Raw genomic sequence first — 15498 nt, forward strand, 5'->3', positions numbered from 1 at the left:
TATTTATTTATCTGTTCATATTTGGCTAGGCGTGGTGGTTCATGCCATGAATCCTAGTGTTTTGGAGGCAGAGGCAGGTGCATCTCTGAGTTCAATGCAGCCTCGTCTGCATAGTGAGCTTCAGGACAGCTAGGACCACATAATGAACGCCCCCCCTTCCCATTTTTTTTTTTTTTACATTTATATGTTTATTTTGTGTTGGGGGGAGGTCAGAGGACCAATTGAGGAATTAATTCTGATCTTCTCTCATGGGGGTTTTGGGTGAATCTGGCTCAGGTTGTTAGATTTGACAGCAAGCATCATCTCAAGCTTAATTTTTAATGAGTAAAAAAGTTCTTTCATCTGGCAAAGTTCTAAATAGCTCTTTGTAGTTCTAAGACACTAGAAATTTGACTAGATTTGGAATTTATAGTCAGCCAGATAAAACTTAGAGTAGGAAAATTATCTCCAATTAGTTTTCTACTTTATTAAGTAGTAAATATGAGAGTAGTAGTTGATAAATATGTAGCATGAAGCGGACTGAATATAGGAAAGAGCTAAGTTTAGTTTTAGGAGTTCATCTAACTGTCCAGAATCTAAAAGAGGGAGGAATATTTTGATATAAACAGACTGGGAATTATATTAGCAATTTTTCATTTTTTATGTGGAACTTGGTTACCTCAATTTTTTCTCCTTAAGGCTTAGTTTGTGTATCCCAGGCTTTCTTTCAACTCCATAGATCTCAGTGGTGACCTGGAACACCTAATCAGTCTGTATCTACTGTTAGAGTGCTAGAATATTTTACACAGATGTTTTTTGTTAATGTGTATAGTAGGAAAATAAAACTTACACAGATGTTTGTAGGTATTAGCAATAAATTTTAAAAAATACCAGTTGGTATTTTGGTTCAATAATAAGTACTACAGACTTGACAGAAGCAGACCATAAATACCACCTGAATTGATCATTTTTGGGTCATCCCTGCTTTGACTTTTAGCAACCTTTTATTTTATCTTCCACTTGCCATCAATTGAGATCAAGATGGCACTCATACTCTTGTGTGGTTCTAAAGGCTCACTCTGATTCTAGAAAACACTATCATATTCTCCTTCATAGAGAAGTGAGTAAGGGCTTGAAAAACCGAGAGAGAGGAGAGAGAGACAGAGAGAGAGAGAGGGGAGAGGAGAGAGAGAGGAGCGAATAAGAACTGGGAATGGTAGTGTCTGCTTATGATTCCCTCAGCATAGGGTAAGGCCAGAGGATTAGGAGCTCAAGGTCATTCTTAGCTACTATGTCCCTATCTCAACAAAACCTTTTCCTGTAAAGTTAGAAAAATGAAAGGTGGATATATTTACTACCCATAATTACCATAACACAGCAGTAGTACATAAGACCCACAGTATACAGGAAAAAAATGGATTCAAAGATTTCTTTTCATAGTATAGCTTTTTCAGTAAAAGAGCTTAGCTGTTGCTTGTTTTCGGTTGTTCTAGAGTAGAGCCTATGCAATTCTTAATTTATTTCATTGTAACTGTTTGTATTAAGAAGATCATTAGTATATAAATTACTCCTGCCCTTAAGTAAAATTGTGCAATGCAAGTACCTTTTTGTCTATAATATACATAAGTAAAATAATTGTATGTATACAAAGCACAATAAAACCTAAGTAAAATGATTTTACTGATATAGAAAACTTCAGAATGTTGAATAAAAAATAAAAATGAAGTAAGCAAATACATACCATACTAAGGATAAGAGTATCAAAGTATATTTTTAGATAAATATTAAATGATACAGCATTGGTCTTTTAAACTCCCTTCAAATCAGTGTAAAAAAAGAAATAATATAAAATACTGATTTGATAGTTGAAGATATGCAAATGTTTATACCTAATTGTTTCATGTTATATTCAAATATGTAAATGATTTATTTCTTCTTTGTTTAGAAAATGACAACTCAATAGAAAAAGTTAGTAAAAGAGCCGTGAGTGGTAGCACATGCTTTTAATCCTAGCAATCAGGAGGCAGAGACCAGAAGATCTTTGAGTTCAAGGTCAGCCTGGTCTACATAATTGGAGTTCCAGGACAGTAAGGGCTACAGAGAGATCCTATCTCAAAAAAACCAAAAACCAAACAAAAAGGAGAAAAAGGCATCTTAATGGTTAGAAGATAAGAAATGATGCTCTGCTTTATAATTCAAGAAGTGCAGGCAAAACTGCCATGAGTTTAGTTTGGCCTTTACAAGAATGACAAAAAAGGAGTGATGAAGCTGTGGAATAAGCAAAATCTGTATATGTTGATGGTGGGGTGGCAAGTAAAGCTAAGGCCCTAGAGGTGCTTTTGTCTCAAAGAGAACATAGCACACCAGCCTACTAACTTGATAATTCCTCCATTTAAAATGTAGATGTAACCACTACATTTAAGAATGTCCTTAGTGTAATTATAGTGAAAATCTGGAATCAACTAGAATGTCCATCAGCATTAAAATGGATATGATACATAGCAGGCAAATGCTGTTTAGCAATAAAACTAACTTAACTACAGCTAAACTTAGCAACGTAGGTGTCAAGTTTATAAAATTGAAAATTGGTAGAAATCATTTCTGGCATTTACAAATTAAGTTTTAAAGGTTGAGATAGTGTTAATACTGTCTTAAAGTAGCTAGTAAGTGGTTAGAGGAACAGTTTGTAGGGATGCTGGTGTTTGTTGAGCTAGGTACTGAGTGCTCAAAAATCCATTAAGTTGTGTGCTTTTGATGTACTTCAAAGGTTACAACTGTCATAGTACAATAATGAAAACTCATTCTGACATGAAAGGGCTGGTTAAATAGGTATATACGTTGTGTAAAATACTCTGTAATTTTTTTTTTTTTTTGTAGTGGTGATGGTAGGGATCAAACCTAGGCTTCTGCATTCTATACTGTGTTTCAAGGCCATAATATATACTCAACTTGATATAATTATTTTAAAGTGTTGGTAATATCTTTTTTTGGAGTATAATAAAGTGTACACATTGGCTCCTATTATATATATTTTTTTTTCTTTTTTTTTTTTCAAGTAGAAAATATGGAATGGGGGCTGGAGAGATGGCTCAGAGGTTAAGAGCACTGACTGCTCTTCCAGAGGTCCTGAGTTCAATTCCCAGCAACCACATGGTGGCTCACAACCATCTCTAATGAGACCTGGTGCCCTCTTCTGGCCTGCAGAGTACATGCAGGCAGAATGCTATATGCATAATAAATAAATCCTTTTAAAAAATAAAGGAAGAAAGAAAATAAGGAATGAAGCCAGGTAGTGGAGCCCTCGCTTTAATTCCAGCACTCGGGAGGCAGAGGCAGGTGGATATCTGTGAGTTCCAGGTTAGCCTGGTCTACAAAACCTAGTTCCAGGACAGTCAGGGCTACACAGTGAAAGAAAAAACAAAACAAAACAAAAAACCAAAAAAACTGGAATGAGAAACTGAAATACTAATAGTTGTTAACTTTTGGTGATTGGATTTTGAGCTGAGCAGTCATATATTTAGAAATGTTTTGTTTAATGTTATAAATAAAAGAAAGTCGACAGACTATCAGAATTAGGTAATTAATTACTTTTAGAAATTAGAGAATTACTTGTGGTTGAAGGAAGAGTAAGACCATAAAGATGAGTTATGTTTAGAGAAGTAGTGGCTATGAAAGATACTATAATTATTATCAATAAGTACTAAGTAACTCTGAGGAGTCTGAGAGAGTAATAATTGAGAATTTGTCCTAATAATCTCAATTTGAGGTGAGGGAGGGAGATGTTCCAAGCACTTACATTTATTTGGATAATGAGAATATGTGTGGTGATAGTAGTTTTACTCTGTGGATAGTTTTTTTTGTTAGACCCCCGAAAACTCAAGTATTCGGGGTCCCAGGCCACGTTCTCGGTCACCCCAATCACCAGGCGGATTCGAGAGCTTGTAATTTAACAAGCTAACCCTATGTTAGCTCCGGTCTTTCACCCACCCACCATGGCAGACGGCTAGAAAAGACGGCTCCAACGGGCTCCCAAAAGATCTTATAGGGCAGCGTAAGGGGAGTGTCTAGGGGTACGCACAGGCTTACGCACAGGCTTACGCACAGGCTTACGCACAGGCTTACGATTGGTGTGCCTCCAGGCTTGGAGGGCTTGCCCTGTGTTGATTGGTCAACTGGTTGTTATGGCTCATAGGCCCTCCCAGGGTGGTTGCTATGCTCTGTGAGTCATTGCTGTGCGCTTGTCTGTAAAGCACACCCAGGGTCGTAAAGCATAGCGCCATCAGCTAACTTCCGATTGGCTCCTTGTCACGAGACAGGCATCTGACTTTCTAGTGACTAACTTCTGATGGGTTCCTTGTCACGAGACAGGCATCTGACCTCTACGTGACCAAGGCAGGTTTATGGCAAGCACGTGTTCGGCTGTTATGGCTGCCAAAAGGAAGCTGGTTCTTTCATTTTTAAAACGTAATTGAAATTATACTGTTTACTAAACATGCTTAATTCAGTGCTAGGGATTGGATTTAGTGTTTTGTACATGTTAAGCATAGCACTATACTTAAGCCTGTGGTTTCCTTTTATTCTCTTTTGTAAATGTAAACAATTCTGAGCTGAGCATTGTGACATGTGCCTTTTAATCCCAGAGTTTAGGGGGCCTAAATAGGAGGATCAGTTTGATGCCAGCCTGGCATATTTATATCAAACATAAGACTCTATGTCAGTAAGCAAACTAAAAGTACCCAAAGTAGTCATAAGCTCATTTGCTGTTTTTGTGTGTATACAAGATATTTATTACTAAGCTGTAAATGACAAGGGCTCAGTGGTCATAAGCTCATTTTCTGTTTTTGTGTGTATACAAGATATTTATTACTAAGCTGTAAATGACAAGGGCTCAGAGAGTGAGGAGAGAGACAAGTCTTCACTTTTGGATATCTGCCAGAAAGAAGTCTTATCTCTGGGACTCAGTTTCTCTCTAAAGAGAAAACCTGACACAAGTAGAATGAGCTACCTATGGATTTGTCACTCACCTTAAACAGTATTTATTCGCCTTCTGGATCTGCTTAGGATTCAGCTTGGAGAAGTTGAGAATCTGCTGGGCATCCTAGAAGCTGAGACCCAAGAGGTAGACATATGCCTGGCATGTTCCAAGAATAGGTGACTGCCTGCCTGGATAACTGCACACTACTGCCCTTGGGCCTAAGAAAACTACTGTGTGCGCCTCACAGTGATCTGTGTTAGATACTGTTCAGTAGCCTGGTTCCTAGTCCCTTTTGACTGTTGGTTTAATTTTCTTCTAAAAAATCTGTGATGGGTTCATTAATGTCTACTGATACAAATTCAAAATGAAGTATGTTTATCTATACATGCAGACATATGCATACATATACACAACACATACATATATATCCCCATTATCTAATTGTTGATTTTTTAATACTATATATAATATACCCCCTTTTTTTTTAGTATTTATCTCTTATTTATTATGTATACAGTCTTGTGCCTGCATGCCAGCAGAGGGCACCAGATCTCATTCAAGGTGGTTGTTGGGAATTGAACTCAGGACCTCTGGAAGAAGTCAGTGCTCTTAACTGCTGAGCCATCTCTCCAGCCCTATAATATACCTTTTTAATTTTAAAGGCATTTGACACAGCAGAGTTCTATTTTAGTTTGAAGCCCAGGCCTCTTAATTTTTTTAATCCTGCTAAAGCACATTTGAGGTCTTTTTTTTTTTTTTTTTTTTTTTTTTTTTGGTTTTTCGAGACAGGGTTTCTCTGTGTAGCTTTGGAGCCTATCCTGGCACTCGCTCTGGAACTCACAGAGATCCGCCTGCCTCTGCCTCCTGAGTGCTGGGATTAAAGGCCTGCGCCACCAACGCCAGGCTGAGGTCTTTTGATTTTTTAAAGCCGATAGAGTACTGTGTTATTGAACAACCATTGAAGAAATGACCTGTAGTAAATCTTTTAACTTTTTTCTTGTCTTGCGTAAAATATTTTCATGTGTAAATTTATTTCTGAAAAACTGAGCACTATAATAATAAGTTGCAATGAAGTATGTAAAACTTTCCCTCCTTAATTTCCAGAGGAAACCAAAGACTCGGAGGCTCCTACAGCACCTCAGAATAGCCAGCTAACGTGGAAGCAAGGCAGACAGCTGTTGAGACAGTGAGTAATGACTTCAACTTAAAGAAAGTGCTTTAGCAAGTCAATTTATAAGTAAAAACGTGCTTCATTTTACTGTATGTTTTTCATATTGCTGCTTTTATAAAATCAATTTGTAAGGCTGGTGGCACACATCTTTAATCTAGCACTGGGAAGGCATGGGTAGGCAGAGAAGCTGTTTCAAAGAAGCCCAAAACCAAAAAACAACAAAAATATCAACCAAAAATCCATTATGTATATGTTGGGGAGAGGGATAGGTGTGCAGCACAGCTGCGTATGGAGGTCAGAGGACAACTCTCAGCAGTTGGCTTTCTCCTTTCACCTTGGCTTGACTGTAGGTAAATTTACCTACTCAGACATTATTAAAGCTTATTTCCCTCTGGCTTCAGGATAACCTCCCTCCCCCCTTTTCTCTCATGTGGTTGAAAATCTGAAAAACTGGATGAAAGCCTGAACTGAGTTGGGCTGCAGAGATGGCTCAGCATTTAAAAGTACTGGCTGCTCTTGCAGAGGATCCCATGTTTAATTCTCAGCACTGTATGGTTGCTCACAACTGTCTATAACTCCAGTTCCAGGGGATTCAGTGCCCTTATCTGGCTTCCACTGGTGATCTTCATTTAGTAGCTGTGTGCCTGCAGACTTTGGTACATGTAGGAAAAATACCTATACTGTACATTTTAAAATAATGGGTGTGGCATTATTCATTTAAGGCACTCTACACTCAATGCAGAGTCAGTGTATGAGAGCATAGAGAAGTGTCAACTGACCATTTGAAAACTCCTCAGAGATGGCTTGCCAAATTTTCTTTTTAGTTAAAATTCTTTTTAAATATTTATTTTACTTTATGCATGAGTATTTTTGCATTTCTCTCTCTCTCTCTCTCTCTCTCTCTCTCTCTCTCTCCTCTCTCTCTCTCTGTGTGTGTGTGTGTGTGTGTGTGTGTGTGTGTGTGTGTGTGTGTGCTTGTGTTTGTGTGTGTAAATAGATAATTCACTGTCTGTGTGCCTGGTGCCATTAGAGGCCAGAAAAGGGAACTGGATCTCATCTTGTGATGCTGGAAACTCAACCCAGGACCTCTGCAAGAGCAGCAGGTGCTTTTAACCACTGAGATGTCTCTAGATTATAGTGAAAGGTTTGAGGAAACCTTTTGATGCTTGTCTATTGATGTATTAAAGATAACTGTGGCAAATTCTATTTATTGTCTTTTTATCTAGTGGTTTTTTATTTTTATAGTTGGAAATTTTGCTGTTTGTATCCTGCTGATAGCCCTGGAGTATAGGTGGATCCTTTATATTGTTATGACTCATAACTACTGTACTTCTGTCTAAGCAGAACTGGAGGTCCTGGAACTCATTCTGTACATCACGCTTGCCTCGAACTCAGAGGTCCGCCTGCTTCTGCCTCCTGATTCCTGGGACTAAAGACATGTACCACCACTACCCAAATGTATTCTTTTCTTTACTCCAGTTTTTGTGTTATTTGCCATTTGATTGTACCAGGCCTTTTCCTTTGGACCACCAACCAGCTCCCAAATCATGATACAGAGACTTATGAGTTTTGAATGTTTGGACTAGCTAAGGCTCGTTTCTGGTTAGGCTTTTTAACTTAAATTTACCTGTTTTTCTTCATCTGCCTTTTGCCTCTTTATCTTCTCTACTTGTGGCTGCTTTGTGTCCTTAGCTGTACCTTAAACATGATGCATCCTCTTTTTTTAGTATCATTTGATCACTTGCTGCCCACTGGTCAATTTCACCAGAGTATGAATAAAACCAAAGCCTTAGTTCAGTCTTGCCTTCTGATCTCCAATTCTAATTAACTCATGGAAAAAAGCAATAGAATCAAGTGGATGATATTAACCACTAGCTTACGTCATACAGAGAACCTCGATCTATACCCCATTCACTATTCCTACTGCCCTCAGTGGGGGTTCCAAACTCATACCATATCTCAGCATAATCACTCATACTTTCAGTAGTGATCCTCTGCTTCCACTTAGAACATGAGATTAGAATTCTTTCAAATTTTTACTTTGCTTTCTATAATAGGTTTAAGCATCTTATTTGTTACCCATTTCCAGATTCTTCTACATCACTAAAACCTGAACTACAGAGTTTTGAGGGGAAAGGGCACTAGAATAATTAGCAGAGTTTGAACTAAAGTCTTAATAATACGGGTCAAGTCAGGTAGCTTTGAGGAACTTGCAGAGAAAATCCCAGGACACAGTCTTAATCTCTGTCTGGTTGGTTGTCTACTTCTGTTAATTAGTTTTATTGTTTTCTTCTGAAGAAAAACTACTTGTTTTCCCCATGTGACAGCTTCCCCTTCCTCCATTTTTTATCCAGGTTGTGTAAGACCTTGGTAGTTACTTTAGACCAAAGTTTAGAGACTAGGGTAGGGTAGGGAAAGGAATTGTTTCCATCACATGTAGATTGCAATGTCATATTGGATTCTAACTTAATTACTTGGCTTAGATAAGTGTTCTTTGAAAACCACAGAACCAGAGGAATGCTTTGGAATCTGAGATCCAAAAGGGGATTAGTCCTTGACAAATCACTGGCCTAGAACTTAGCATGGTGCTGTTCTGAGGCTCAGGTCTACTTATTCTCTCATATACCTTGGATATTAAAAAAGAAAAACCAAAAACGTACGTGTGTGTGTGTGTGTGTGTGTGTGTGTGTGTGTGTGTGTGTGTGTGTGTGTGTGTAAATTCACATACCTATTTAAAAGATATGTATGTGTCTGGATGGAGGTATGCCTTTATACGTGTGTGTGTGTGTGTGTGTGTGTGTGTGTGTGTGTGTGTGTGTATTTCAAAAGCTTTTTTAAAGCTCTGAGTCTTTTTTAGATATTGAGATAAAGGGCTCTTAATCAGAGGTACCCACACTATCTTCTCTTCTCCCCTCCCCTCCCCTCCCCTCCCCTTTTCTTGCTTTGTCAAGACAGGGTTTCTAGCTCTGGCTATCTTGGAATTTCTCTGTATACCAGACTGGCCTCAACTCAAGATCCATCTGTCTCTGCATCCTGAGTTCTTTGATTAAAGGTGTGTGCCACAACACCCCACCTTACTTCAATTTTTTTAAAGACTATTTTTTTGTGTGTGTGTGTGTACTAGTGTTGTCTGGATATATGCATATGTACCACATGTGTTCCGGGTGCCCACGTAAGTCAGAACAGGATGTTGATACCCTGAAACTGGCGTTATGGGTGGTTGTGAGCCACTGTGTGAGCATTATCTCCAGCCCCTGTATTTCAATTTTGACTTACAGTTGACATCATTCTCTTAGAACTGGAACTAGTCTATAGTGGAGCTATTGAGACAAAGAAAAAGTATTTTGTGTGATTATGGAGTTTTCTTAAAAAAATAATAATATGATTTTATGGTGGCAGGTGTTAACAGTGTGTTGTTTTTAAAATTATATTTATTTTATGTGCATTGGTATTTTGCCTGCATATATGTCTGTGTGAGGGTGTCAGATCTTGGAGTTACAAATAGTAAGCTGCCAGGTGGGTGCTGGGAATTGAACCCAGGTCTTCTGGAAGAGCATTCAGTGCTCTTTTTTTTTTTTTTTTTAAAGATTTTTGTTTATTTATTTATTTATTTATTATGTATACAACATTCTGCTTCCATGTATATCTGCACACCAGAAGAGGGCACCAGATCTCATAACGGATGGTTGTGAGCCACCACGAGGTTGCTGGAAATTGAACTCAGGACCTCTGGATGAGCAGTCAGTGCTCTTAACCTCTGAGCCATCTCTCCAGCTCCCGTATTCAGTGTTCTTAATCCTGAGCCATTTCTAACCCCCAGTATGTTGAATTTTAATGTTTAATTTTCTTTTGATAGGTATCTTCAGGAAGTAGGATACACAGATACAATACTAGATGTACGATCTCAACGGGTAAGGTCATTACTTGGACTGTCTAATTCAGAACCAAATGGATCCATAGAAGCAAAGAATTTAGAACAGATCCTGAATGGTGGTGAATCTCCTAAACAAAAAGGACAAGAAATCAAAAGGTATGATTTGTAGGTTAACATTGTTTAACTTTACATACATTAAAGGTGGTTGTATGGCAGAGACTTTTCATTGTGAATGTCAATTTTAGCTAGATTTTTCTGCAGTTGTTCTTATTGTTAGACATGAAATGACTGAAGACACCTTTTTGTATACATAGGAACTCAAAGTAATTTCAGTAAAGATTATTGCTATTGTCTGTTACATGATTAGTTTTGAAATACTTGAAATATTTTAACAGATTAAAGATACTTTTTTTTTCTACATAAGAAATCTATAAAATGTCTGTCTCTTGGGTCCTGGAACCCTGACTATGGGAGCATTCTTCAGGCCATAAGTTTCTGGGGAAGGGAGTAGAAAGCTACTGTGTACATTTCTACACACACTGTCAACATTCACAGTTGAATCAGAGGAAGACTTGCATCCCTCTGAGCCTCATCCTGGAAAGGGTTTGCCACCCTATGGGGCTATTGCTCATGTCCTTATTATTCTCTAGGTAGATCTGGCTGGCCTATAACTTAGATCTTCTTGCCTCTGCCACCCAAGCACCAAAAGCATATACCACCACACCAAGCCTGGCCAGCCTGGCCACACATCACTCAGGGCTTCCTCTACTCCCCACAGATTGGTGTATCTTATGGAATATATGTTTCATAATTTTAGATATGGGCAGCATTAATAAATTTAGCATTTGTGTTTCATTGTTTAGTCTTCAAACATTCAGGCTAAAGTATAAGAGATTATAAAAAATTGCTACATTGCTTGTTCTGGTAGTTTTGAGAAATGATAACATATTTGGTTGTCTAAACTTACTAGATTGTTTTTTTTTTAAAGACTTTTTTAAAAACACTTAGTTTTAGTTATGTTTGTGTGTGGTGGGAGATTATGTACATGTGGGTGTGTAGAGAGACCCAAAGAAGGCATTACATCTAGAGCTAGAGTTTCAGACTGCTGTGAGCCACCCAGTGTGGGTTTTAGGACCCAAACTCAGGTCCCCTGAAAGATTTCTTAATTGTACTTTTACCCGTTGAACCATTTCCAGGCCCCAGATTTTATTTTCTTGTAGCATTTACCTAAGATGTTTTAGAGAGAATGATTTGAATGAACTCATTAAATACCAAACGATGCTTATTGTAGTTGTAGAGCACAAATGATCTTTAAAAAATATTCTACCATAACAGTTTTAGTCAATATATTATAACTAGGTTGTCTTGAAACAGGAGTGGTGGCCTAAGCCTACTGTGGTTGGAGGATCAGGAATTCAGTTATTTTCAGCTACGTAATGAGTTGAGACTAATCTGAAATTTGTAAGATCTTGTCTCACAGCAACAAAAAATAGGTTGCGTTTGAATTGCAGCAGTTATCGTCAAGTAGTTTTAAACTAGGAATTAGAAGGGTCAGGATGTTGCTCAGCCATTGAATACTTGTCTAGCATGTATAAAATCCTGGGTTCAATTCAGGAGAAGTATTAAAATAGGATGCCGGAAGAAATATTAGAGTTGATTATTGAAATAGTTGGACTCATCTTTTTCTTTTTCTTTAGGCCCTCTGGTGATGTTCTTGAGACATTCAATTTCTTAGAAAATGCTGATGACAGCGATGAAGAAGAAAATGACATGATTGAGGGCATCCCAGAAGGAAAAGACAAGCTTCGGATCAATAAGCACAAAGTAGGAGATTTACATTATTATCTATATTCAGTAATTTGAACAGTCATTTTTTAGGTGTCCCTTGAAAGGTTTATATTGCCAGCTACCACTGAGTTATGTACAGATGTAGGAATTAAGATTTCATGTGTTAATCACTAAATGGCTGACCAAAGATCTGTTTTTAAAGTATTTGTCTAGTGGTTTGAAACTTTTTTTTTTTTTAAATGGCACCCTGTTCAATCCTACCAATTTAGAGTCACACTGAACTTTATCTTACAGTATCACATGGGAGCAGTGTAGATAGATATTCCCAACTTGGATTAGGGTCTGATACATGGATTGTACAGATGTGCCAACATTCTGATTATTTGGTATGGATTAATAAAAGTTTACTTTTGCTAATACAGTAAGAAATGGACTTAAGTATTTTAGTAGTGAGTGGGGAGTTAACTCTACAGGTCCAAAAGTAGAATTTGCCTCATTTATAAGCATCAAAGTTGTGTGTGTGTGTGTGTGTGTGTGTGTGTGTGTGTGTGTGTGTGTGTGTGTGTGTGTGTGTGTGTTTAGAAAAAAAAAAAAAGGTGGGGCCTGAGGTTGCACGTTGAAGTATTTGACTAGTTATGCACAAATTCCACAGTTTAGCCTCAGTACCACATAAACTAGATCTGGTGGTGCAGCACTTGAGAGGCGAGTGCTGAAGGATAGAGATTTCAAGGCTGTCCTCAGCAAGATAGTGTTTGAAGTCATTTTTCTTCTTGATACCCTGTTTACCCAAAAAAGACTAAAAAACAAAAAAAGTAGTAAATTTAATTGTGGCACTTTGAGATTTTGTAGTAATTATAGAAACACAATGCAAATATTTCTCAAGCTTTCAACCTTTCTCCAGCTTTTCATATGTGTGATGTATTTTATTGGGTGCATAGAGGCTTTACTTCTTTTTTTTTGATGTTATCAATTTATTAAAGACCATCATTTATTGTTTATGAAAATTGCCCCAATATACAGAAAAAAATTCCTAATTACGGTAACTAAAAACTCTCACCCCCCTCATGTCCATAATATCCAATCTAGATTGGTTTAATCTTGAAGTGTAATAAGACTAAAGACTAAACATTTCAGGTCCTGGACAATATAATAAAACACTGGTAAGCCTTCTGGATCCTTAGACTGGTTGACATCAATAAGGGAACCAATTTTTGATGTTGTGAAAGAAATGTGTTCACCAATGACGATTTCAAGCTCCTGCAGGCTTACTTGGTCAGAATTCAAACCCCAGGAACTCATGACTGAACTTGCCTTTGTGACCCACGTAGTAATGGAGGTAAAAGTCACTCTCCATGGCTCACAAGGGACAATCAAGACCGAACTTTATGGACAGATCACACTACCACCGTGGCTTTACTTCTTAAACTTACAATGTGTTATAGAGTGCATCTTTGCCACAGCACAAGGAAGTTGGGCAATTTTGTGGAGTCAGTGTTCTCCTTCCAATTTTCTGTCGTTTGTGAAGATAAAACTCAGGTCAGTGGGCAGCTGTTTATACTGCTGTGCCATCTCACAAACCTGAGATTCTGTTTGTTCTGGGACATAGGTTGCTTTTATTATCTGTTGCACAGCCAGTGTACATTTTTGCTTCTTATACTATACTGCAGTGAATGATAGAGCTAGTAACAGTTCTTAGTATGTTCAGCTAGTTAAGATAACTAACTTACCAGGATGCAGGTGAGTTCCTTATGAAGTGATTCTTTAACAGGGATCATCTGTGAACTAAGAAACTAGTATTTTAGCATCCCATCGCTTGGGTCACATCTTGCAGCTGGTTTTCATACAGCAATGTTGAACTGTTTATCTAGGGCATAGATAAAGATTTGTGAATTGTGAGGGAAAATTGAATCTGAATAATTTCATAGCAGATATTGTTGTGAAATGTTAAAGGTCCTCTTTGAAATGTAGAATTAAAATGCTAAGTATTGGCTTATTTTGTATTAACAGATAGGTAATGAAGGTTTAGCTGCTGACTTAACTGATGATCCTGATACTGAGGAAGCACTAAAAGAATTCGACTTTTTAGTGACTGCAGAAGATGGCGAAGGAGCCGGTGAAGCACGGAGTTCAGGGGATGGTACAGAATGGGGTAAGGGGATAAAGAAATGTGGGGTGGGAGGAAATCTAGACTTTCCAGGTGGTTTATTAAACATTGTGTGTGGGATCTGTGTGTCAGAGTGTATGGTAGCAGGTAAATTGAGAGCAAGGAGAAGTGGTGTTGGAAATTTGAGGTATTTGGTCCTAGTTTATTAGATATCGTGATTGAGGTTTTCAGTATATGGCTTTTGACTTCAGAAGTTGATCTTGACTTGAAGTGTTTTGTTGATTTACAAATTTGTTTTTACTCTTTGACAGATCTTTTTTATTTTATTTTATTTTTTTTAAAAACAAGTCATTTAGTTTTGGTAATCAAGTCTTTATGAGAACTTAGCTCCTCATATGCCCATATGGTATTATCTGTCTTAGTGCTAGGTAGGAATAAATTATTAATTTTTACTTGTAGCCCCCATAATGAGCAAGATTTAGTGAGGGTATTACACTTATTGCATATAATTAACTTGTACCAGGAGTTAAAAACCCTATTCATACACATGTAAAAAATATTTTAATAGTTTAAAATGTGTTTTCCTTATTAATATTTTCATTTAATCTTTGTTTAATGTTATCTTATAAGTGGTAGAACTCAGTGTGTTTATAGACCTTCTTAATAGATCTAAGAAGATTTATCCCTAGTTATTTTTAATCACTCTGGTGATAGAAAAACATACTTGGACTGGGCAGTGGTGGCTCATGTCTTTAATCCCAGTACCCAGAAGTCAGAGGGAGGTAGTTACTGAGTTCAAGGCCTGCCTGAGAGTTTCAGGATAGTTAGGGGTACACAGAGAAAACCTGCCTCAACAAATCAAAAAAAGAAAAAAGAAAAATACATGTTTTTGTTTTTTTTATTTTAAATCTTGGGTCTAGGGGACTGGCTCAGTGGTTATGAGCACTTACCTTTCTGGTTCCTAGCACTTGTGTTGGTGATAGTCACCTGTAACTCCCATCTCCAGGGAGGTTCTCATTTATAGCTTAAAGTATCAATTTTAGATTTACTTGAAAGTGCAAATAGAAGTGGGGGTATGTTAGTTGATAACATAAACTCCACAGTTACTTACTGTCTGGCCTATACATATTTGTATTTTCTTGAAATGGCTGTATTTTAGGAGATTACTTGTTTATAGGAGAACAGTAAAAGAAAAGACATTTAAGTTTATGTGTAACCTATTAAATCTTGGACTATATTTTCCCTATAACTTTAAAAGTGCTGGTTATTTTTTTCTGCTGGTTATATTTTTTAGTGATACAAAAGTAGAAATTGCCGGGCATTGGTGGCGCACGCCTTTAATCCCCAGCACTCGGGAGGCGGAGGCAGGCAGATCTCTGGCAGTTCGAGGCCAACCTGGTCTCCTGAGCGAGTGCCAGGATAGGCTCCAAAGCTACACAGAGAAACCCTGTCTCGAAAAACCAAAAAAAGAAAAAAAGTAGAAATTATACACATATTTTATAGTATAAGTGTATTTTAGGGACCATAAATAAAAGTCAGATATAAAATTAGAAGTCACCTACAATATTATAGAGATAATCATGGTTAACATTATATGTACTTATACA

General features: G+C 37.5%; 1 protein-coding gene and 1 pseudogene across 6 annotated transcripts in view; one reads left to right on the forward strand and one right to left on the reverse strand.

The window, feature by feature from the left end:
• The window catches only part of Strn3 (striatin 3), an 81085-nt gene that overhangs the window by 30825 nt on the left and 34762 nt on the right, over positions 1 to 15498 (forward strand). For all 6 annotated transcript variants that reach the window (XM_027416297.2, XM_027416299.2, XM_027416298.2 and 3 more), the window contains exons 4-7: positions 6059 to 6140; positions 9982 to 10155; positions 11697 to 11823; positions 13795 to 13936. In XM_027416297.2, the coding sequence (XP_027272098.1) occupies positions 6059 to 6140; positions 9982 to 10155; positions 11697 to 11823; positions 13795 to 13936 (525 nt within the window). The remainder of the gene's footprint in view (positions 1 to 6058; positions 6141 to 9981; positions 10156 to 11696; positions 11824 to 13794; positions 13937 to 15498) is intronic.
• On the reverse strand, positions 12870 to 13141 carry LOC118238924 (annotated as a pseudogene).

This window comes from Cricetulus griseus, chromosome 5, assembly GCF_003668045.3.
Source record: "Cricetulus griseus strain 17A/GY chromosome 5, alternate assembly CriGri-PICRH-1.0, whole genome shotgun sequence".
NCBI lineage: Eukaryota > Metazoa > Chordata > Mammalia > Rodentia > Cricetidae > Cricetulus > Cricetulus griseus.